This window comes from Panulirus ornatus, chromosome 47 (genome assembly GCF_036320965.1).
Source record: "Panulirus ornatus isolate Po-2019 chromosome 47, ASM3632096v1, whole genome shotgun sequence".
NCBI lineage: Eukaryota > Metazoa > Arthropoda > Malacostraca > Decapoda > Palinuridae > Panulirus > Panulirus ornatus.
Genome location: NC_092270.1, coordinates 23,088,193 through 23,111,705, shown reverse-complemented (window position 1 = coordinate 23,111,705; position 23,513 = coordinate 23,088,193). Strand labels below are relative to the sequence as shown.

General features: G+C 41.3%; 1 protein-coding gene across 9 annotated transcripts in view; it reads right to left on the bottom strand.

Moving 5' to 3' along the window:
• The window catches only part of LOC139763685 (uncharacterized), a 265,984-nt gene that overhangs the window by 127,322 nt on the left and 115,149 nt on the right, over window positions 1-23,513 (bottom strand). For 7 of the 9 annotated variants that reach the window (XM_071689996.1, XM_071690000.1, XM_071689995.1 and 4 more), the window contains 2 exons: window positions 21,576-21,737; window positions 17,209-17,404 (listed from right to left, as the gene is read on the bottom strand). In XM_071689996.1, coding sequence (XP_071546097.1) covers window positions 17,209-17,404; window positions 21,576-21,737 — 358 coding nt within the window. The remainder of the gene's footprint in view (window positions 1-17,208; window positions 17,405-21,575; window positions 21,738-23,513) is intronic. The other 2 variants (XM_071690001.1, XM_071690002.1) reach the window with 1 other exon arrangement.

The window sequence follows — 23,513 nt, the reverse complement described above, 5'->3', positions numbered from 1 at the left end:
TATCCCATATGTGGTACAAGTCTATCCCATATGTGGTACAAGTCTATCCCATATGTGGTACAAGTCTATCCCATATGTGGTACAAGTCTATCCCATATGTGGTATAAGTCTAACCCATATGTGATACAAGTCTTAACCATAATTGGTACAAGTCTAGCCTGTATATGGTACAAGTCTCATCCATGTGCAGTGAAAGTCTTATCCATATGTGGTACAAGTCTTGCCCAAATATATGGTACAAGTCTCACCCATGTGTAGTAAAAGTCTCATCAATATTTGGTACAAGTCTAGCCCATATGTGGTACAAGTCTCATCCCATATGTGGTACAAGTCTATCCCATATGTGGTATAAGTCTAGTCCATATGTAGTAAAAGTCTCATCCACATGTATGAGTCTAGCCCATATGTGGTACAAGTCTAGCCCATATTTGGTACAAGTCTCACCCATATGTGGTACAAGTCTAGCCAGTAAGTGGTACAAGTCTGACCCAAATGTAGCACATGTATGGCCCATACATGACTCACCTATATTTGGGAAAAAGTCTAGCCCATATGTAGCATAAGTCTAACACATAAGTGGTACAAGTCTAGCCAATATGTGGTACTTGTCTCAGCCATGTGTGGAATAAGTCTAGCCCATTTGTGGTACAAGTCTCATCAACATAAGGTACAAGTCTTGCCAATATGTGGCAAAAGATAAGACCATGTGTGGTATAAGTCTTACTCATATGTAGGTTAAGTTGTACTAACAGAGAGTACAAGATAACCCCCATGTATGGTAAAAGCATAGCCCACATTTGGAACAAAGCCAGTCCACACTTAGTACAAATCTCCCCCATATCTAATCCCTTGTATGGTGTTAAAGAACAAGTTTTGCCCATACCCTTTTGGCCACACCCTTTAAGAAAGTGCAATAAATACTTAGAGAAAAAGAAGGATTTGTATCCAGCATTTATGGATCTGGAGAAGGCATATGATAGAGTTGATAGAGATGCTCTGTGGAAGGTATTAAGAATATATGGTGTGGGAGGAAAGTTGTTAGAAGCAGTGAAAAGTTTTTATCGAGGATGTAAGGCATGTGTACGTGTAGGAAGAGAGGAAAGTGATTGGTTCTCAGTGAATGTAGGTTTGCGGCAGGGGTGTGTGATGTCTCCATGGTTGTTTAATTTGTTTATGGATGGGGTGGTAACTGCAAGAGTCTTGGATGGAGAGGGGAAAGTATGTGGCCAGGGAAGCCAGTTAGTTGTTTAATGATGACACAGCATTGATGGAGATTTGAGTAGAATTGCAGGTGGTGGCTGAGTTTGGAAGAGTGTAGGAAAGGTGGGAGTTGGAGTATATGTGCAATAAAAAGCAAGGTTATCAAGTTTAGCAAGGAAAAGGGACTGGTTACTTAGGGTGTGAGTTTAAATTGAGAAAAATTGAAGGAAGTGTTTTAGATACCTGGAGTAGCCATAGCAGCAAATGGAACCAAAGAAGTGAACAGAGTCTTAGGGTAGGTGAGGAGGCAAAGGTTGTGGAACCATTAAGGAATGTGTGGAAAGAAAGTTCTGTAACTGGGAGGGAAAAATGGGAATATTTGAAGGTATAGTAGTCTTAACAATGTTACATGGATGCAAGGCATGAGCAATGGATGAGGTGTGTGGAGAGAGGGTGTGTTGTTCGTGTGGAAATGAAAACGTATGAGGTTAATAAGTGGTGTGAAGAGGGTGGTTTGATTGAGAAAAATGATGAAAGGGTAAGAGAGAGAGGTGTGGCAATAAAAAGTGTAGTTGAGAGAGCTGAAGAGGTGTGCTGAAATCATCTGGTGAAAGGGAGAGAATGAGTGAGGAAAGATTGACCAAGAGGATATATGTGTCGGAGGTGGAGGGAACGAGGAGAAGAGGGAGACCAAATTGGAGGTGGAAAGATGGAGTGAAAAAGATTTTGAAAGATCAGGGCTTAACATGGAGGAGGGTGAAAAAGTATGCTGAGATAGAGTGAACTGGAATTATGTGGTATACAGGGATTAACTTGCTGTCAATGGACTGAATCAGGGCATGTGAAAGGTCAGGGTAAACCATGGGAAAGGTGTGTGGGGCATGGTTCTGGATAGGGATGGTGTGTTTTTGGCAATACACATGAAGAGGATTGGATATGAGTTACTGTGATCTTTCTTTGTATGTTCCTGTCACTAGCTCACTAAAGTGGGAAACAGCAATCATGTGTGAAAAAATTGTAATTATAATTTTGTCAATAATATTTTACTGTATCTTATTTCAGGTGGTAGAGTGACCCGCAGTGTATCAAGACAGACTTCCCAGAACTTTTGTAAAGGGGAAGTAAATGTTTATAGTTGTGTTACTGGAGTGATAGTTTTTCATACATGGTGCTCTGACAAGAAAATAGTGAAATTTGGGAAATGAATGTAGCTTAGACATTGAAGCTTATTTTTTCATTGAAATGTGAACAAACGGAGCATTTTCAAAATGATAGAGATGGAAAGCAAAAAGGCGTTTTTCACGTACTGGAAAAGTTGAGGTCCAGATAAACCTTTTGGTCTGTTCAAGGCTTTATTATGGCGGATGACAAACTACCTACCCTCATGAATCCAAGATATGGTTGTACTTTGTGTAATGAAAACAATTGAGAAACATTCTAAGCCAATATGTGGTACAAGTCTATCCCATATGTGGTACAAGTCTATCCCATATGTGGTACAAGTCTTGCCCAAATATATGGTACAAGTCTCACCCATATGTGGTACAAGTCTATCCCATATGTGGTACAAGTCTATCCCATATGTGGTACAAGTCTATCCCATATGTGGTACAAGTCTATCCCATATGTGGTACAAGTCTATCCCATATGTGGTACAAGTCTAGCCAATATGTGGTACTTGTCTCAGCCATGTGTGGAATAAGTCTAGCCCATTTGTGGTACAAGTCTCATCCCATATGTGGTACAAGTCTTGCCCAAATATATGGTACAAGTCTCACCCATATGTGGTACAAGTCTATCCCATATGTGGTACAAGTCTTGCCCAAATATATGGTACAAGTCTCACCCATATGTGGTACAAGTCTTGCCCAAATATATGGTACAAGTCTCACCCATATGTGGTACAAGTCTATCCCATATGTGGTACAAGTCTATCCCATATGTGGTACAAGTCTATCCCATATGTGGTACAAGTCTATCCCATATGTGGTACAAGTCTCATCCATGTGCAGTGAAAGTCTTATCCATATGTGGTACAAGTCTATCCCATATGTGGTACAAGTCTATCCCATATGTGGTACAAGTCTATCCCATATGTGGTACAAGTCTATCCCATATGTGGTACAAGTCTATCCCATATGTGGTACAAGTCTATCCCATATGTGGTACAAGTCTTGCCCAAATATATGGTACAAGTCTCACCCATATGTGGTACAAGTCTATCCCATATGTGGTACAAGTCTATCCCATATGTGGTACAAGTCTATCCCATATGTGGTACAAGTCTATCCCATATGTGGTACAAGTCTATCCCATATGTGGTACAAGTCTATCCCATATGTGGTACAAGTCTATCCCATATGTGGTACAAGTCTATCCCATATGTGGTACAAGTCTATCCCATATGTGGTACAAGTCTATCCCATATGTGGTACAAGTCTATCCCATATGTGGTACAAGTCTTGCCCAAATATATGGTACAAGTCTCACCCATATGTGGTACAAGTCTTGCCCAAATATATGGTACAAGTCTCACCCATATGTGGTACAAGTCTATCCCATATGTGGTACAAGTCTATCCCATATGTGGTACAAGTCTATCCCATATGTGGTACAAGTCTATCCCATATGTGGTACAAGTCTATCCCATATGTGGTACAAGTCTATCCCATATGTGGTACAAGTCTATCCCATATGTGGTACAAGTCTAGCCAGTAAGTGGTACAAGTCTGACCCAAATGTAGCACATGTATGGCCCATACATGACTCACCTATATTTGGGAAAAAGTCTAGCCCATATGTAGCATAAGTCTAACACATAAGTGGTACAAGTCTAGCCAATATGTGGTACTTGTCTCAGCCATGTGTGGAATAAGTCTAGCCCATTTGTGGTACAAGTCTCATCAACATAAGGTACAAGTCTTGCCAATATGTGGCAAAAGATAAGACCATGTGTGGTATAAGTCTTACTCATATGTAGGTTAAGTTGTACTAACAGAGAGTACAAGATAACCCCCATGTATGGTAAAAGCATAGCCCACATTTGGAACAAAGCCAGTCCACACTTAGTACAAATCTCCCCCATATCTAATCCCCTTGTATGGTGTTAAAGAACAAGTTTTGCCCATACCCTTTTGGCCACACCCTTTAAGAAAGTGCAATAAATACTTAGAGAAAAAGAAGGATTTGTATCCAGCATTTATGGATCTACAGAAAGCATTCAGCAGGGCTGACAAAGATGCCTTGTGAAAGGTCTTAAGAGTATATGGTGTGGGAAGAAAGCTGCTAGCAGGAGTGAGAACTTTTTCTCAAGAGTGTAATGCATGTTTAAGGGTGGGAAGAGAGGAGAGTGAGTGGTTCCAAGCGAAGGTTGGTCTGCAGCAGGGATGTCTGATGTCAACATGGCTATAAATTTGTTTATGGATGGGGTGGTAACTGCAAGAGTCTTGGAGAGAGGGGAAAGTATGTGGCCAGGGAAGCCAGTTAGTTGTTTAATGATGACACAGCAATGATGGCAGATTTGAGTAAGAAATTGCAGGTGGTGGCTGAGTTTGGAAGAGTGTAGGAAAGGTGGGAGTTGAGAGTAAATGTGAATAAAAGCAAGGTTATCAAGTTTAGCAAGGAAAAGGGACAGGTTACTTAGGGTGTGAGTTTAAATTGAGAAAAATTGAAGGAAGTGTTTTAGATACCTGGGAGTAGCCATAGCAGCAAATGGAACCAAAGAAGTGGAACAGAGTCTTAGGGTAGGTGAGGAGGCAAAGGTTGTGGAACCATTAAGGAATGTGTGGAAAGAAAGTTCTGTAACTGGGAGGGAAAAAATGGGAATATTTGAAGGTATAGTAGTCTTAACAATGTTACATGGATGCAAGGCATGAGCTATGGATGAGGATGTGTGGAAGAGGGTGGAGGTGTTGGAAATGAAACGTATGAGGATAATAAGTGGTGTGAAGAGGGTGGTTTGATTGAGAAAATGATGAAAGGGTAAGAGAGAGAGGTGTGGCAATAAAAAGTGTAGTTGAGAGAGCTGAAGAGGGTGTGCTGAAATCATCTGGTGAAAGGGAGAGAATGAGTGAACAGAGGCTGACAAAGAAGACGTATGTCTCAAAAATGGAAGGAACAAGATGAAGGGGGAGACTAAATTGGAGATGGAAGGATGAAGTGAAAAAGATTTTGAAAGATCAGGGCTTAAACATGGAGGAGGGTGAAAAGTATGCATGAGATAGAGTGAACTGGAATTATGTGGTATACAGGGATTAACTTGCTGTCAATGGACTGAATCAGGGCATGTGAAAAGGTCAGGGTAAACCATGGAAAGGTGTGTGGGGCATGGTTCTGGATAGGGAGGTGTGATTTTGGCACATTACACATGACAGAGAATGGATATGAGTTACTGTGATCTTTCTTTGTATGTTCCTGTCACTAGCTCACTAAAGTGGGAAACAGCAATCATGTGTGAAAAAATTGTAATTATAATTTTGTCAATAATATTTTACTGTATCTTATTTCAGGTGGTAGAGTGACCCGCAGTGTATCAAGACAGACTTCCCCAGAACTTTTGTAAAGGGGAAGTAAATGTTTATAGTTGTGTTACTGGAGTGATAGTTTTCATACATGGTGCTCTGACAAGAAAATAGTGAAATTGGAAAAGAATGTAGCTTAGACATTGAAGCTTATTTTTTCATTGAAATGTGAACAAACGGAGCATTTTTCAAAATGATAGAGATGGAAAGCAAAAAGGCGTTTTTCACGTACTGGAAAAGTTGAGGTCCAGATAAACTTTTGGTCTGTCAAGGCTTTATTATGGCGGATGACAAACTACCTACCCTCATGAATCCAAGATATGGTTGTACTTTGTGTAATGAAAACAATTGAGAAACATCATAAGCCAATATTCCAGTTTCATGATAAGAGAAGTGGACCAGGCAGTATGATACAGTGGTTAAATTGATGAAAACTACTATTGACGTTTGTGTAAATAAATTATACATTTCCCTTTTCCATAGCCAGAGGTTGAACCATTATCTGACATTCATTTTTCATTTCATTTCAAGCTAGAAGTTTCAGTTTTCTAGATTATTTCTTACATTTTTCGTATTTTTTTTTTGCTTTGTCGCTGTCTCCCGCGTTTGCGAGGTAGCGCAAGGAAACAGAAGAAAGAAATGGCCCAAACCACCCCCATACACATGTATATACATATGTCCACACACGCAAATATACATACCTACACAGCTTTCCATGGTTTACCCCAGACGCTTCACATGCCCTGATTCAATCCACTGACAGCACGTCAACCCCGGTATACCACATCGATCCAATTCACTCTATTCCTTGCCCTCCTTTCACCCTCCTGCATGTTCAGGCCCCGATCACACAAAATCTTTTTCACTCCATCTTTCCACCTCCAATTTGGTCTCCCACTTCTCCTTGTTCCCTCCACCTCCGACACATATATCCTCTTGGTCAATCTTTCCTCACTCATTCTCTCCATGTGCCCAAACCATTTCAAAACACCCTCTTCTGCTCTCTCAACTACGCTCTTTTTATTTCCACACATCTCTCTTACCCTTACGTTACTTACTCGATCAAACCACCTCACACCACACATTGTCCTCAAACATCTCATTTCCAGCACATCCATCCTCCTGCGCACAACTCTATCCATAGCCCACGCCTCGCAACCATACAACTTTGTTGGAACCACTATTCCTTCAAACATACCCATTTTTGCTTTCCGAGATAATGTTCTCGACTTCCACACATTCTTCAAGGCTCCCAGGATTTTCGCCTCCTCCCCCACCCTATGATCTACTTCTGCTTCCATGGTTCCATCCGCTGCCAGATCCACTCCCAGATATCTAAAACACTTTACTTCCGCCAGTTTTGCTCCATTCAAACTTACCTCCCAATTGACTTGACCCTCAACCCTACTGTACCTAATAACCTTGCTCTTATTCACATTTACTCTTAACTTTCTTCTTTCACACACTTTACCAAACTCAGTCACCAGCTTCTGCAGTTTCTCACATGAATCAGCCACCAGCGCTGTATCATCAGCGAACAACAACTGACTCACTTCCCAAGCTCTCTCATCCCCAACAGACTTCATACTTGCCCCTCTTTCCAAAACTCTTGCATTCACCTCCCTAACAACCCCATCCATAAACAAATTAAACAACCATGGAGACATCACACACCCCTGCCACAAACCTACATTCACTGAGAACCAATCACTTTCCTCTCTTCCTACACGTACACATGCCTTACATCCTCGATAAAAACTTTTCACTGCTTCTAACAACTTGCCTCCCACACCATATATTCTTAATACCTTCCACAGAGCATCTCTATCAACTCTATCATATGCCTTCTCCAGATACATAAATGCTACATACAAATCCATTTGCTTTTCTAAGTATTTCTCACATACATTCTTCAAAGCAAACACCTGATCCACACATCCTCTACCACTTCTGAAACCACACTGCTCTTCCCTAATCTGATGCTCTGTACATGCCTTCACCCTCTCAATCAATACCCTCCCATATAATTTACCAGGAATACTCAACAGACTTATACCTCTGTAATTTGAGCACTCACTCTTATCCCCTTTGCCTTTGTACAATGGCACTATGCACGCATTCTGCCAATCCTCAGGCACCTCACCATGAGTCATACATATATTAAATAACCTTACCAACCAGTCAACAATACAGTCAACCCCTTTTTTAATAAATTCCACTGCAATACCATCCAAACCTGCTGCCTTGCCGGCTTTCATCTTCCGCAAAGCTTTTACTACCTCTTCTCTGTTTACCAAATCATTTTCCCTAACCCTCTCACTTTGCACACCACCTCGACCAAAACACCCTATACCTGCCACTCTATCATCAAACACATTCAACAAACCTTCAAAATACTCACTCCATCTCCTTCTCACATCACCACTACTTGTTATCACCTCCCCATTTGCGCCCTTCACTGAAGTTTCCATTTGCTCCCTTGTCTTACGCACTTTATTTACTTCCTTCTAGAACATTTTTCATATGTATATACATATATATGTGTGTATACGTGTGTATGTGTGTGTATATATGTATATATGTGTATATATATATATATGGGGGAGGTGATAACAAGTAGTGGTGATGTGAGAAGGAGATAGAATGAGTATTTTGAAGGTTTGTTGAATGTGTCTGATGACAGAGTGGCAGATATAGGGTGTTTGGGTCGAGGTGGTGTGCAAAGTGACAGGGTTAGGGAAAATGATTTGGTAAACAGAGAAGAGGTAGTAAAAGCTTTGCGGAAGATGAAAGCCGGCAAGGCAGCAGGTTTGGATGGTATTGCAGTGGAATTTATTAAAAAAGGGGGTGACTGTATTGTTGACTGGTTGGTAAGGTTATTTAATGTATGTATGACTCATGGTGAGGTGCCTGAGGATTGGCGGAATGCGTGCATAGTGCCATTGTACAAAGGCAAAGGGGATAAGAGTGAGTGCTAAAATTACAGAGGTATAAGTTTGTTGAGTATTCCTGGTAAATTATATGGGAGGGTGTTGATTGAGAGGGTGGAGGCATGTACAGAGCATCAGATTGGGGAAGAGCGGTGTGGTTTCGGAGGTGGTGGAGGATGTGTGGATCAGGTGTTTGCTTTGAAGAATGTATGTGAGAAATACTTAGAAAAGCAAATGGATTTGTATGTAGCATTTATGGATCTGGAGAAGGCATATGATAGAGTTGATAGAGATGCTCTGTGGAAGGTATTAAGAATATATGGTGTGGGAGGCAAGTTGTTAGAAGCAGTGAAAAGTTTTTATCGAGGATGTAAGGCATGTGTACGTGTAGGAAGAGAGGAAAGTGATTGGTTCTCAGTGAATGTAGGTTTGCGGCAGGGGTGTGTGATGTCTCCATGGTTGTTTAATTTGTTTATGGATGGGGTTGTTAGGGAGGTAAATGCAAGAGTTTTGGAAAGAGGGGCAAGTATGAAGTCTGTTGGGGATGAGAGAGCTTGGGAAGTGAGTCAGTTGTTGTTCGCTGATGATACAGCGCTGGTGGCGGATTCATGTGAGAAACTGCAGAAGCTGGTGACGGAGTTTGGTAAAGTGTGTGGAAGAAGAAAGTTAAGAGTAAATGTGAATAAGAGCAAGGTTATTAGGTACAGTAGGGTTGAGGGTCAAGTCAATTGGGAGGTGAGTTTGAATGGTGAAAAACTGGAGGAAGTGAAGTGTTTTAGATATCTGGGAGTGGATCTGTCAGCGGATGGAACCATGGAAGCGGAAGTGGATCATAGGGTGGGGGAGGGGGCAAAAATTTTGGGAGCCTTGAAAAATGTGTGGAAGTCGAGAACATTGTCCCTCAAAGCAAAAATGGGTATGTTTGAAGGAATAGTAGTTCCAACAATGTTGTATGGTTGCGAGGCGTGGGCTATGGATAGAGTTGTGCGCAGGAGGATGGATGTGCTGGAAATGAGATGTTTGAGGACAATGTGTGGTGTGAGGTGGTTTGATCGAGTAAGTAACGTAAGGGTAAGAGAGATGTGTGGAAATAAAAAGAGCGTGGTTGAGAGAGCAGAAGAGGGTGTTTTGAAATGGTTTGGGCACATGGAGAGAATGAGTGAGGAAAGATTGACCAAGAGGATATATGTGTCGGAGGTGGAGGGAACGAGGAGAAGAGGGAGACCAAATTGGAGGTGGAAAGATGGAGTGAAAAGGATTTTGTGTGATCGGGGCCTGAACATGCAGGAGGGTGAAAGGAGGGCAAGGAATAGAGTGAATTGGAGCGATGTGGTATACAGGGGTTGACGTGCTGTCAGTGGATTGAATCAAGGCATGTGAAGCGTCCGGGGTAAACCATGGAAAGCTGTGTAGGTATGTATATTTGCGTGTGTGGACGTGTGTATGTACATGTGTATGGGGGGGGGTTGGGCCATTTCTTTCGTCTGTTTCCTTGCGCTACCTCGCAAACGCGGGAGACAGCGACAAAGTATATAAAAAAAAAAAAAAAAAAAAAAAAAAAAAAAAAAAATTTTTTTTTTTTTTTTTTTTGCTGTCTCCCGCGTTTGCGAGGTAGCGCAAGGAAACAGACGAAAGAAATGGCCCAACCCACCCCCATACACATGTATATACATACGTCCACACACGCAAATATACATACCCACACAGCTTTCCATAGTTTACCCTAGACGCTTCACATGCCTTGATTCAATCCACTGACAGCACGTCAACCCCGGTATACCACATCGCTCCAATTCACTCTATTCCTTGCCCTCCTTTCACCCTCCTGCATGTTCAGGCCCCGATCACACAAAATCTTTTTCACTCCATCTTTCCACCTCCAATTTGGTCTCCCTCTTCTCTTTCCCTCCACCTCCGACACATATATCCTCTTGGTCAATCTTTCCTCACTCATTCTCTCCATGTGACCAAACCATTTCAAAACACCCTCTTCTGCTCTCTCAACCACGCTCTTTTTATTTCCACACATCTCTCTTACCCTTACGTTACTTACTCGATCAAACCACCTCACACCACACATTGTCCTCAAACATCTCATTTCCAGCACATCCATCCTCCTGCGCACAACTCTATCCATAGTCCACGCCTCGCAACCATACAACATTGTTGGAACCACTATTCCTTCAAACATACCCATTTTTGCTTTCCGAGATAATGTTCTCGACTTCCACACATTCTTCAAGGCTCCCAGAATTTTTGCCCCCTCCCCCACCCTATGATCCACTTGAAGCCGCTTCCATGTTTCCATCCGCTGCCAGATCCACTCCCAGATATCTAAAACACTTCACTTCCTCCAGTTTTTCCCCATTCAAACTCACCTCCCAATTGACTTGACCCTCAACCCTAATGTACCTAATAACCTTGCACTTATTCACATTTACTCTTAACTTTCTTCTTTCACACACTTTACCAAACTCAGTCACCAGCTTCTGCAGTTTCTCACATGAATCAGCCACCAGCGCTGTATCATCAGCGAACAACAACTGACTCACTTCCCAAGCTCTCTCATCCCCAACAGACTTCATACTTGCCCCTCTTTCCAAAACTCTTGCATTCACTTCCCTAACAACCCCATCCATAAACAAATTAAACAACCATGGAGACATCACACACCCCTGCCGCAAACCTACATTCACTGAGAACCAATCACTTTCCTCTCTTCCTACACGTACACATGCCTTACATCCTCGATAAAAACTTTTCACTGCTTCTAACAACTTGCCTCCCACACCATATATTCTTAATACCTTCCACAGAGCATCTTTATCAACTCTATCATATGCCTTCTCCAGATCCATAAATGCTACATACAAATCCATTTGCTTTTCTAAGTATTTCTCACATACATTCTTCAAAGCAAACACCTGATCCACACATCCTCTACCACTTCTGAAACCACACTGCTCTTCCCCAATCTGATGCTCTGTACATGCCTTCACCCTCTCAATCAATAACCTCCCATATAATTTGCCAGGAATACTCAACAAACTTATACCTCTGTAATTTGAGCACTCACTCTTATCCCCTTTGCCTTTGTACAATGGCACTATGCACGCATTCCGCCAACCCTTAGGCACCTCACCATGAGTCATACATACATTAAATAACCTTACCAACCAGTCAACAATACAGTCACCCCCTTTTTTAATAAATTCCACTGCAATATAACAAGTAGTGGTGATGTGAGAAGGAGATGGAGTGAGTATTTTGAAGGTTTGTTGAATGTGTTTGATGATAGAGTGGCAGATATAGGGTGTTTTGGTCGAGGTGGTGTGCAAAGTGAGAGGGTTAGGGAAAATGATTTGGTAAACAGAGAAGAGGTAGTGAAAGCTTTGCGGAAGATGAAAGCCGGCAAGGCAGCAAGTTTGGATGGTATTGCAGTGGAATTTATTAAAAACGGGGGTGACTGTATTGTTGACTGGTTGGTAAGGTTATTTAATGTATGTATGACTCATGGTGAGATGCCTGAGGATTGGCGGAATGCGTGCATAGTGCCATTGTACAAAGGCAAAGGGGATAAGAGTGAGTGTTCAAATTACAGAGGTAAAGTTTGTTGAGTATTCCTGGTTAATTATATGGGAGGGTATTGATTGAGAGGGTGAAGGCATGTACAGAGCATCAGATTGGGGAAGAGCAGTGTGGTTTCAGAAGTGGTAGAGGATGTGTGGATCAGGTGTTTGCTTTGAAGAATGTATGTGAGAATTACTTAGAAAAGCAAATGGATTTGTATGTAGCATTTATGGATCTGGAGAAGGCATATGATAGAGTTGATAGAGATGCTCTGTGGAAGGTATTAAGAATATATGGTGTGGGAGGAAAGTTGTTAGAAGCAGTGAAAAGTTTTTATCGAGGATGTAAGGCATGTGTACGTGTAGGAAGAGAGGAAAGTGATTGGTTCTCAGTGAATGTAGGTTTGCGGCAGGGGTGTGTGATGTCTCCATGGTTGTTTAATTTGTTTATGGATGGGGTTGTTAGGGAGGTAAATGCAAGAGTTTTGGAAAGAGGGGCAAGTATGAAGTCTGTTGGGGATGAGAGAGCTTGGGAAGTGAGTCAGTTGTTGTTCGTTGATGATACAGCGCTGGTGGCTGATTCATGTGAGAAATTGCAGAAGCTGGTGACTGAGTTTGGTAAAGTGTGTGGAAGAAGAAAGTTAAGAGTAAATGTGAATAAGAGCAAGGTTATTAGGTACAGTAGGGTTGAGGGTCAAGTCAATTGGGAGGTGAGTTTGAATGGAGAAAAACTGGAGGAAGTGAAGTGTTTTAGATATCTGGGAGTGGATCTGGCAGCGGATGGAACCATGGAAGCAGAAGTGGATCATAGGGTGGGGGAGGGGGCGAAAATTCTGGGGGCCTTGAAGAATGTGTGGAAGTCGAGAACATTATCTCGGAAAGCAAAAATGGGTATGTTTGAAGGAATAGTGGTTCCAACAATGTTGTATGGTTGCGAGGCGTGGGCTATGGATAGAGTTGTGCGCAGGAGGATGGATGTGCTGGAAATGAGATGTTTGAGGACAATGTGTGGTGTGAGGTGGTTTGATCGAGTGAGTAACGTAAGGGTAAGAGAGATGTGTGGAAATAAAAAGAGCGTGGTTGAGAGAGCAGAAGAGGGTGTTTTGAAGTGGTTTGGGCACATGGAGAGAATGAGTGAGGAAAGATTGACCAAGAGGATATATGTGTCGGAGGTGGAGGGAACGAGGAGAAGAGGGAGACCAAATTGGAGGTGGAAAGATGGAGTGAAAAAGATTTTGTGTGATCGGGGCCTGAACATGCAGGAGGGTGAAAGGAGGGCAAGGAATAGTGTGAATTGGAGCGATGTGGTATACCGGGGTTGACGTGCTGTCAGTGGATTGAATCAAGGCATGTGAAGCGTCTGGGGTAAACCATGGAAAGCTGTGTAGGTATGTATATTTGCGTGTGTGGACGTATGTATATACATGTGTATGGGGGGGTTGGGCCATTTCTTTCGTCTGTTTCCTTGCGCTACCTCGCAAACGCGGGAGACAGCGACAAAGTAAAAAAAAAAAAAAAAAAAAAAAAAAAAAAAAAAAAAAAAAATTATCCCTGGGGATAGGAATGAAAGAATACTTCCCACGCATTCCTCACGTGTCGTAGAAGGCGACTAGAGGGGACGGGAGCGGGGGCCAGAAATCCTCCCCTCCTTGTATTTTAACTTTCTAAAAATGGGAAACAGAAGGAGTCACGCCGGGAGTGCTCATCCTCCTCGTAGACTCAGATTGGAGTGTCTAAATGTGTGTGGATGTAACCAAGATGTGAAAAAAGGAGAGATAGGTAGTATGCTTGAGGAAAGAAACCTGGATGTTTTGGCTCTGAGTGAAACGAAGCTAAAGGGTAAAGGGGAAGAGTGGTTTGGGAATGTCTTGGGAGTAAAGTCAGGGGTTAGTGAGAGGACAAGAGCAAGGGAAGGAGTAGCAGTACTCCTGAATCAGGAGTTGTGGGAGTACGTGATACAATGTAAGAAAGTAAATTCTCGATTAATAGGGGTAAAACTGAAAGTTGATGGAGAGAGATGGGTGATTATTGGTGCATATGCTTGTGGCATGAGAAGCGTGGGAGGTGGGTTGATTAGAAAGGGTGGTGAGTGGTGGGATGAAGAAGTAAGATTATTAGTGAAAGAGAAGAGAGAGGCATTTGGACAATTTTTGCAGGGAAAAAATGCAATTGAGTGGGAGATGTATAAAAGAAAGAGACAGGAGGTCAAGAGAAAGGTGCAAGAGGTGAAAAAGAGGGCAAATGAGAGTTGGGGTGAGAGAGTATCATTAAATTTTAGGGAGAATAAAAAGATGTTCTGGAAGGAGGTAAATAAAGTGCGTAAGACAAGGGAGCAAATGGGAACTTCAGTGAAGGGCACTAATGGGGAGGTGATAACAAGTAGTGGTGATGTGAGAAGGAGATGGAGTGAGTATTTTGAAGGTTTGTTGAATGTGTTTGATGATAGAGTGGTAGATATAGGGTGTTTTGGTTGAGGTGGTGTGCAAAGTGAGAGGGTTAGGGAAAATGATTTGGTAAACAGAGAAGAGGTAGTAAAAGCTTTGCGGAAGATGAAAGCCGGCAAGGCAGCAGGTTTGGATGGTATTGCAATAGAATCTATTAAAAAAGGGGGTGACTGTATTGTTGACTGGTTGGTAAGGTTATTTAATGTATGTATGACTCATGGTGAGGTGCCTGAGGATTGGCAGAATGCGTGCATAGTGCCATTGTACAAAGGCAAAGGGGATAAGAGTGAGTGCTCAAATTACAGAGGTATAAGTTTGTTGAGTATTCTTGGTAAATTATATGGGAGGGTATTGATTGAGAGGGTGAAGGCATGTACAGAGCATCAGATTGGGGAAGAGCAGTGTGGTTTCAGAAGTGGTAGAGGATGTGTGGATCAGGTGTTTGCTTTGAAGAATGTATGTGAGAATTACTTAGAAAAGCAAATGGATTTGTATGTAGCATTTATGGATCTGGAGAAGGCATATGATAGAGTTGATAGAGATGCTCTGTGGAAGGTATTAAGAATATATGGTGTGGGAGGCAAGTTGTTAGAAGCAGTGAAAAGTTTTTATCGAGGATGTAAGGCATGTGTACGTGTAGGAAGAGAGGAAAGTGATTGGTTCTCAGTGAATGTAGGTTTGCGGCAGGGGTGTGTGATGTCTCCATGGTTGTTTAATTTGTTTATGGATGGGGTTGTTAGGGAGGTAAATGCAAGAGTTTTGGAAAGAGGGGCAAGTATGAGGTCTGTTGTGGATGAGAGAGCTTGGGAAGTGAGTCAGTTGTTGTTCGCTGATGATACAGCGCTGGTGGCTGATTCATGTGAGAAGCTGCAGAAGCTGGTGACTGAGTTTGGTAAAGTGTGTGAAAGAAGAAAGTTAAGAGTAAATGTGAATAAGAGCAAGGTTATTAGGTACAGTAGGGTTGAGGGTCAAGTCAATTGGGAGGTAAGTTTGAATGGAGAAAAACTGGAGGAAGTAAAGTGTTTTAGATATCTGGGAGTGGATCTGGCAGCGGATGGAACCATGGAAGCGGAAGTGAATTATAGGGTGGGGGAGGGGGCGAAAATCCTGGGAGCCTTGAAGAATGTGAGGAAGTCGAGAACATTATCTCGGAAAGCAAAAATGGGTATGTTTGAAGGAATAGTGGTTCCAACAATGTTGTATGGTTGCGAGGCGTGGGCTATGGATAGAGTTGTGCGCAGGAGGGTGGATGTGCTGGAAATGAGATGTTTGAGGACAATGTGTGGTGTGAGGTGGTTTGATCGAGTAAGTAATGTAAGGGTAAGAGAGATGTGTGGAAATAAAAAGTGCATGGTTGAGGGAGCAGAAGAAGGTGTTTTGAAATGGTTTGGGCACATGGAGAGAATGAGTGAGGAAAGATTGACCAAGAGGATATATGTGTCGGAGGTGGAGGGAACGAGGAGAAGTGGGAGACCAAATTGGAGGTGGAAAGATGGAGTGAAAAAGATTTTGAGTGATCGGGGCCTGAACATGCAGGAAGGTGAAAGGCGGGCAAGGAATAGAGTGAACTGGATCGATGTGGTATACCGGGGTTGATGTGCTGTCAGTGGATTGAATCAGGGCATGTGAAGCATCTGGGGTAAACCATGGAAAGTTGTGTGGGGCCTGGATGTGGAAAGGGAGCTGTGGTTTCGGGCATTATTGCATGACAGCTAGAGACTGAGTGTGAACGAATGGGGCCTTTGTTGTTTTTTCTTAGCACTACCTCACACACATGAGGGGGGAGGGGGATGGTATTCCATGTGTGACAAGGTGGCGATGGGAATGAATAAAGGCAGACAGTGTGAATTGTGTGCATGGGTATATATGTATGTGTCTGTGTGTGTATATATATGTGTACATTGAGATGTATAGGTATGCATATTTGCGTGTGTGGACGTGTATGTATATACATGTGTATGGGGGTGGGTTGGGCCATTTCTTTCGTCTGTTTCCTTGCGCTACCTCGCAAACGCGGGAGACAGCAACAAAGCAAAATAATAATATGTAATATTATTTCAAAATCATATCAATTTCATCTCCCACATAAAACTGTCAAAACCCATTCCCTAGCTATCTTGTGAGTCTGCATGGAGGCAGCACTCATTTAAGATCATACATGGAGGTTTGTTTAAGGCAATTTCACTTTACGTGACAACTTTTAGGAAAGCACCTATGCATTAAAGAAGGGAAACCTATTACTATATTCATTCAGCTGTGTGAGTTCTGATCTCTGTTTAACCATGGACCAAATCAGGACATGGAAATAATGCCTTTCATGTGAATTATATGACAACGAGCTTCACTTCTATATTAATTCAGCAGTTATGATCTTAAACCGAATTTTGTCCCATGATTTCACTGTGAAACATTATAACATGCTTCATAACAAAATGATAACTGAACTATCATATATTATCATCATTTTCTACCAATGTAATATATGGACATGGGGAGGGTAAGTGAGGGTTGCAGGGTTGCACTCATGCATGATCTCCACCGTCACCTAAGTTGGGGGCTGAAGTGCTCCGCTTTCCTGCCACACGGAATGGAAGGAAGTGGAATCCTTTACCGAACATGACGCCCTTAGTTCGTCCTGCAGCCGGTGCTCCATGACTTTCTTCTCCACACACTCCAGCTTCTCGTTGGCGGGGAATTGTGCCAAATTGTTCAATTTTTCGTCTTGCATTAGGTGGAGGAGTCTGCAAGACACAATAAAATTAATGTTTCATATTGCTAATCAAATCATGCTATTAAGTTAACCTCTATTGATAATCTGTTATTCTCTACATCAAAAAGCAATTCATTAATCTTGGATTAAAAGGTGCTGTTGACTTTGTCCAGCATTGTTGTCCCTTACATAAAGTGTTTGTAACTGATTTGATAAGATCATTATGATGATATCATTATGGGAAAGGGATATGAGAGAATTATGTAAGTAAAGGGTATGTAGGATATAGGTTGTGTTAAGTTTTCAAAAGTGAAGAACTGTACAATACATTTGTAGAATGAAAAAAAGACTGAAATAGAGTTGGAAAGTCTGGATACACTAGGGCAAATGTGGAAACCTCAGAGAAAGATTATGATAAAAGTAATGAAACCTGGACTTCAGGAGGTATTGATACTGCATGGCATGCTTGAAAACTCAAGTGGTGTTTAGATAAAAAGTGTAAAATAATGTGAGCATTCTTTTAAATGAAAATGTAAGTAAGCAGCATGAAATGAATTCTATAAGTGGCAGGATTGTGTTATGTTTATATGGATTTCTAATATCTTAGTGTACAGGGTAATATAAAAGATGTATGAGACTGGATGTTTATGGAATAGCCTATGAATAAATTAGGTAGAATATACCACAGATTGCTGTAATTCTGTACGGTGGAACTTCTAATCCAATCCAAAACACAACTTCTAAAGAGCACACAAATATACTCATGAATGACCTCAAAAATTAGCTACAAACCAACTATAACACTAAACAGGAAATTAATGAATTACTACACAAAATTCACCATGAATAACTACTAACCTACCCTTCACTTCCAGTGAAAGAACATAAATGAAACTATAAAGAACTTCCCTGGCAAAATATCAAACTGCCACCAAACACTTTATTTAATTGGAAAACAAGTACAGTAACACTTCTGTTATCTGAAATGCTTTGGAAAATTGGTCATTTCAGATAAAAAAAATACTGGTTATTCAGAACATGCCCATCCCTCACTTTATGCAGGGGTTATGTTTATGAGAACCTCACACACAGAGAAACTGCATATATCACTGGCACTTTCTTCAGTTACCTTTACATTATATAATAATGTCTGACATTGAATAAACTCATCTAGCCATCCTTTACTTGGTCAAAATGGCTCTGGCTCAGTTATATTGTCTTCTTTACATGAACACTTGTAAGTCTTCACAGCTTTAGACCTGATCTGAAGGTTACTGAGGCTGCTTTTCAGCTCATGCTCTGAGTACAATGAGAGCTGTTCTCCATCTTCTCCATAGATGGAATTCTAACTCTTGTGGTAATATAGGCAGACAGTAAAGTTGTGGACCACAGCACTTCAAATTTTCTCTTCATTCTTCTTTAGGTTGCAAACTACAGATTCACCCAGGCTGTAAGTGTGTTATATCTGCTTCTGAAGGCTATTCATGTTGGAGAGATTAAGGCAACATCTTCTAGATCTTAAGTTTATTTTCTCCATCTTCAAAGAGAGCATGAATATAAACAAGCCTCCCTACAGTGAGTGTACATATCAACAACAGACATTGAAAGTAATCATATACAATGGTTACAGAAAATATAATAAATTATTCCTTATACAATTATTTGTAATGTAAAACAGCATGACAGAGATTAAGACAGTAAATTCTAGACTGATGTGGGTAAAACTGAAAGTGGATAGAGAGAGATGGGTGATTAATGGTGCTTATGCACCTAGTCATATGAAAAATCATGAGAGGCAAGTGTTCTGGGAGCAGATGAGTTAGTGTGTCAGTAGCTTTGGTGCACAAGACAAGGTATTAGTGATGGGTGATTCAAATGTGGTGAGTAATGTGGCAGTTGAGGGTACAATTGGTGTACATGGGGTATTCAGTGTTCTGAGTGGAAATGGTGAAGAGCTTGTGGATCTGTGTGCTAAAAAAGATTGGTGATTGGGAATACCTGGTTTGAAAAGAGAGATATACATAAGTATACATATGTGAGTAGGAGAGATGGTCAAAGGGCATTATCTGATTTCGTATTAATTCATAGGCATGTAAAAGAGAGACTTTTGGATGTTAATGAGCTGAAAGAGGCAGCTAGCGGGATGTCTAATCACTACTTTTTGGAGGCAAAGGTACAGATTTGTAGAGGTTTTCAAAAAAAGAAGAGAAAATGTTAGGGAGAAGAGAGTGGTGAGAGTAAGTGAGCATGGAAAGAAGACTTGTGTGAGGAAGCACCAGGAGAGATTGAGTGCAGAATGGCAAAAGGTGAGAGCAAATGATGTGAGGGGAGTGGGTGAGGAATGGGATATATCTAGAGAAGCAGTAATGGCTTGTGCAAAAGATGCATGTCGCATAAGAAAGATGGGAGGTGGGCGTATTAGAAAGGGTAGCGAGTGTTGGTGGGATGAAGTAAAGTTGTTAGTGAAAGAGAAAAGAGAGGTGTTTAAACAATACTTACAAGGAAGGAGTGAAAATGACTGAGAGATATATAAAAGAAAGCAGCAATAGGTCAAGAGGAAGGTGCAAGGGTTGAAAAAGAGGGCAAGTGAAAGTTGGGGTGAGAGAGTATCATTAAATTTTATGGACAATAAAAAGATGTTTTGGAAGGATGTAAATAACATGTGTAAGACAAGAGATATACTGTGGATCATCTTGTGCTGAAAAAAGGTGCATGCAAGTTATAAACCCCTCTTAGCACAAATATCCACAAGATAGCTTCCATTCTCATTTACTCCAGGCACTTACCATTCACCAACTATCTAACCAATTCCACCACATCCCACTTTCTCATTCATATCACCCAATATGACCATATTTCTCTCATTCTCAAAACTGTTTACAGTCTTTCAAATTCCCCAAGAAAAGCTTTAGTTCATCATTACCTCGTCCAGTCTTCACATTCACAGATGCATATACACATACCCATACATATTTCACAGTCCCAATCTTTCCTTTAACCCACACTATTCTTGATCCATTCCATCCATGTTCTGTAACACCCTCCCATACTCTTGGTGATAGCAGAATTGCTCAGCCTTCTTTTCTTCTTCCCCGATAATTTTCACTCATTCCCATCCATTCCACACCTCCTTCCATGCACTCAAATAACTTGTATTCATCATTTCCGTTTTAACCCCACACACCCTGCCTGAGGATATGGGTTTCTCCAATCCCCAGCACATCCACGTTACAACTTTAACACCACTCAACAATCTCCCTCCTTTTATTCTCCACAGTCATCCCACTCACTACCTACTCAACTGTTCTGCACTCTCCTCACACAGACACACACAAAATATGACAAACCTTTATGACCTATGGTCCTGATTTGTGGATGTGGCCAACTTTCTGAGTGCTGCAGGAGCCTCATAAAGATAGATAAGCCTCCTGGGGCAGGAAATATGAAGTATGCAAGTATATTTTGGCTACCCTTATGAAATTCATTAATGAATTTCTACAAACATTATTGCCTATAATTTCTCCAATACTTTTATTTTTTCAGTTATTATATAATTCATACTTGACTCTGAGACTTCTAGTTTTTGGCAATCTGTTACTAAAAGTTTTTTGCTAAAATTACAATTGCAGTTGCCATATATTGGGGCAGGTCTCCACCCCATTACATGACCACTGTCAACACAGTATGACCAATACTCAGCAAATTTCTAGTAGAGTTTTGAATATTGGATCCACACTAAATCTCGACAATTTGTATATGTAAACCACACACCATGCTTATCTACATAGTGACATTTCATTATCTTATAAGTGAAAATATACTACTGTAAGTGACATTTCATTATCTTATAAGTGAAAATATACTACTGTATGTACAACTGTATCTGTAAATGCTCATCATTACTATCATTTCTTAAATATTGAACCTCATAGTTTTATTCTTTTTTTAATGAAGTCAAGTCTTTCACATATGCCCCATATATCAACACATGTATAAAGTTTATACTCATGGTACAATTCAATTGATAGTTAAAAGCTTTATAATTCTTATAAGAGCCACAAATTTCAAAGAACTACCCAAGAATATCTTTTCTGTACTAATAACTTGACCACTGCATTCTTACTAAGAAAAATAAAAAAACAAATGATGATTTAAATAGCCACTCCTTTTCAAATTCATTCTACTGTACAACTGTATCTTACCCTTGGAGGTAGGAACTCACGACCATCATGTGAGGCTACTGGTGAAGAGGCAGGTGAAGTAGTAGTGGGCTGAGCTGAAGACTTGTTGGGTGAAGAGGCTGGTATAGTGGACAAAGTGGAGATGCTACTTGGGGAAGGGGAAGTGGTAAGCTGGGCAGCAAGCTGAAAAGAAATCTAAAGTTAGTGGAAGCCAAAGGGCTGAATATGAAAAGTTATTTATCTGTATTTGCAGGGGTGCTTGATGTCTCCATGGGTGTTAAATTTGTTTAGGGATGGGGTGGCTAGGGAAGTGAACACAAAAGTTTTGTAGAGAGGGGCAATTAGGCAGTCTGTTGTGGATGAGAGGGCTTGGGAAGTGAATCTTGTGGTTCGCTTATGATACAGCGCTAGTGACTGATTTGGGTGAAAAACTGCAGAGGTTGGTGACTGAGTTTGGTAAAGTGTGTGAAAGGAGAAATATGAGAGTAAATGTGAATAAGAGCAAGGTTATTATGTTCAGTAGGGGTTGAGGGACAAGTTAATTGGGAGGTAAGTTTGAATGGAGAAAAACTGGAGGAAGTGAAGTGTTTTAGATATCTGGGAGTAAATTTAGCAGCAGATGGAACCATGGAAGCGGAAGTGAGTCACAGGGTGGGGGAGGGGGCGAAGGTTCTGGGAGCACCAAAGAATGTGTGGAAGGCGAGAACGTTATCTCAAAGAGCAAAAATGGGTATGCCTGAAGGAATAGTGGTTCCAACAATGTTATATGGTTGTGAGGCATGGGCTATAGGGTTGTGAGGAGGAGGGAAACTATGGGCTTCCTAAGGAGACTAATGTACGAAGAATGGATACAAAAGGATATAAAACGAAGAGAAAAATGGATATGAATGGGAAAAATGGAAAGCCAACGTGCTCTGTGAAGCAAAAAGGATGGATGAGCAAATGAAGGTTATGAGAGTGAATATAAGCAAGGCGAAAGTAAATAGAAGAAGGGGACAAAAAAGAGCAAGATGAAAGGACACAATGAGAGAACAAGTGGGTGAAGTAACTGGAACTATGTATAGGTAATGATGCATGGGAATGATTTATTATAAGATACCTTGATGAATGGCGGGTGGAGGAAAACTAGATACAAAGGCAATAAACTCTTAAACCTTTAACAAACATAAATGTAAAAAGAATCCAGGCTGTTGGAATACTATAATATTTTCAAGTCTGTTTAACTGTAAATTTCCTCTAAAGTTAAATACTAATGAGTGCATCGTACTATGCTCTGCTCGTATACCATTTTATATTTTCTATCTTGCTTTGTTGCTGTCTCTCGCATTAGCGAGGTAGCGCAAGGAAACAGACAAAAGAATGGCCCAACCCACCCACATACACATGTATATACACACACGTCCACACACGCAAATATACATACATATACATCTCAACGTATACATATATATACACACACAGACATATAGATATATGCACATGTACATAATTCATACTGTCTGCCTTCATTCATTCCCACTGCCACCCCGCCACACATGAAATAACATCCCCCTCCCCCCTCATGTGTGCGAGGTAGCGCTACGAAAAGACAACAAAGGCCCCATTCATTCACACTCAGTCTCCAGCTGTCATGTAATAATGCACCGAAACCACAGCTCCCTTTCCACATCCAGGCCCCACACAACTTTCCATGGTTTACCCCAGACGCTTCACATACCCTGGTTCAATCCATTGACAGCACGTCGACCCCAGTATACCACATCATTCCAATTCTCTCTATTCCTTGCACGCCTTTCACCCTCCTGCATGTTCAGGCCCCGATCACTCAAAATCTTTTTCACTCCATCTTTCCACCTCCAATTTGGTCTCCCACTTCACCTTGTTCCCTCCACCTCTAACACATATATCCTCTTGGTCAATCTTTCCTCACTCATTCTCTCCATGTGACCAAACCATTTC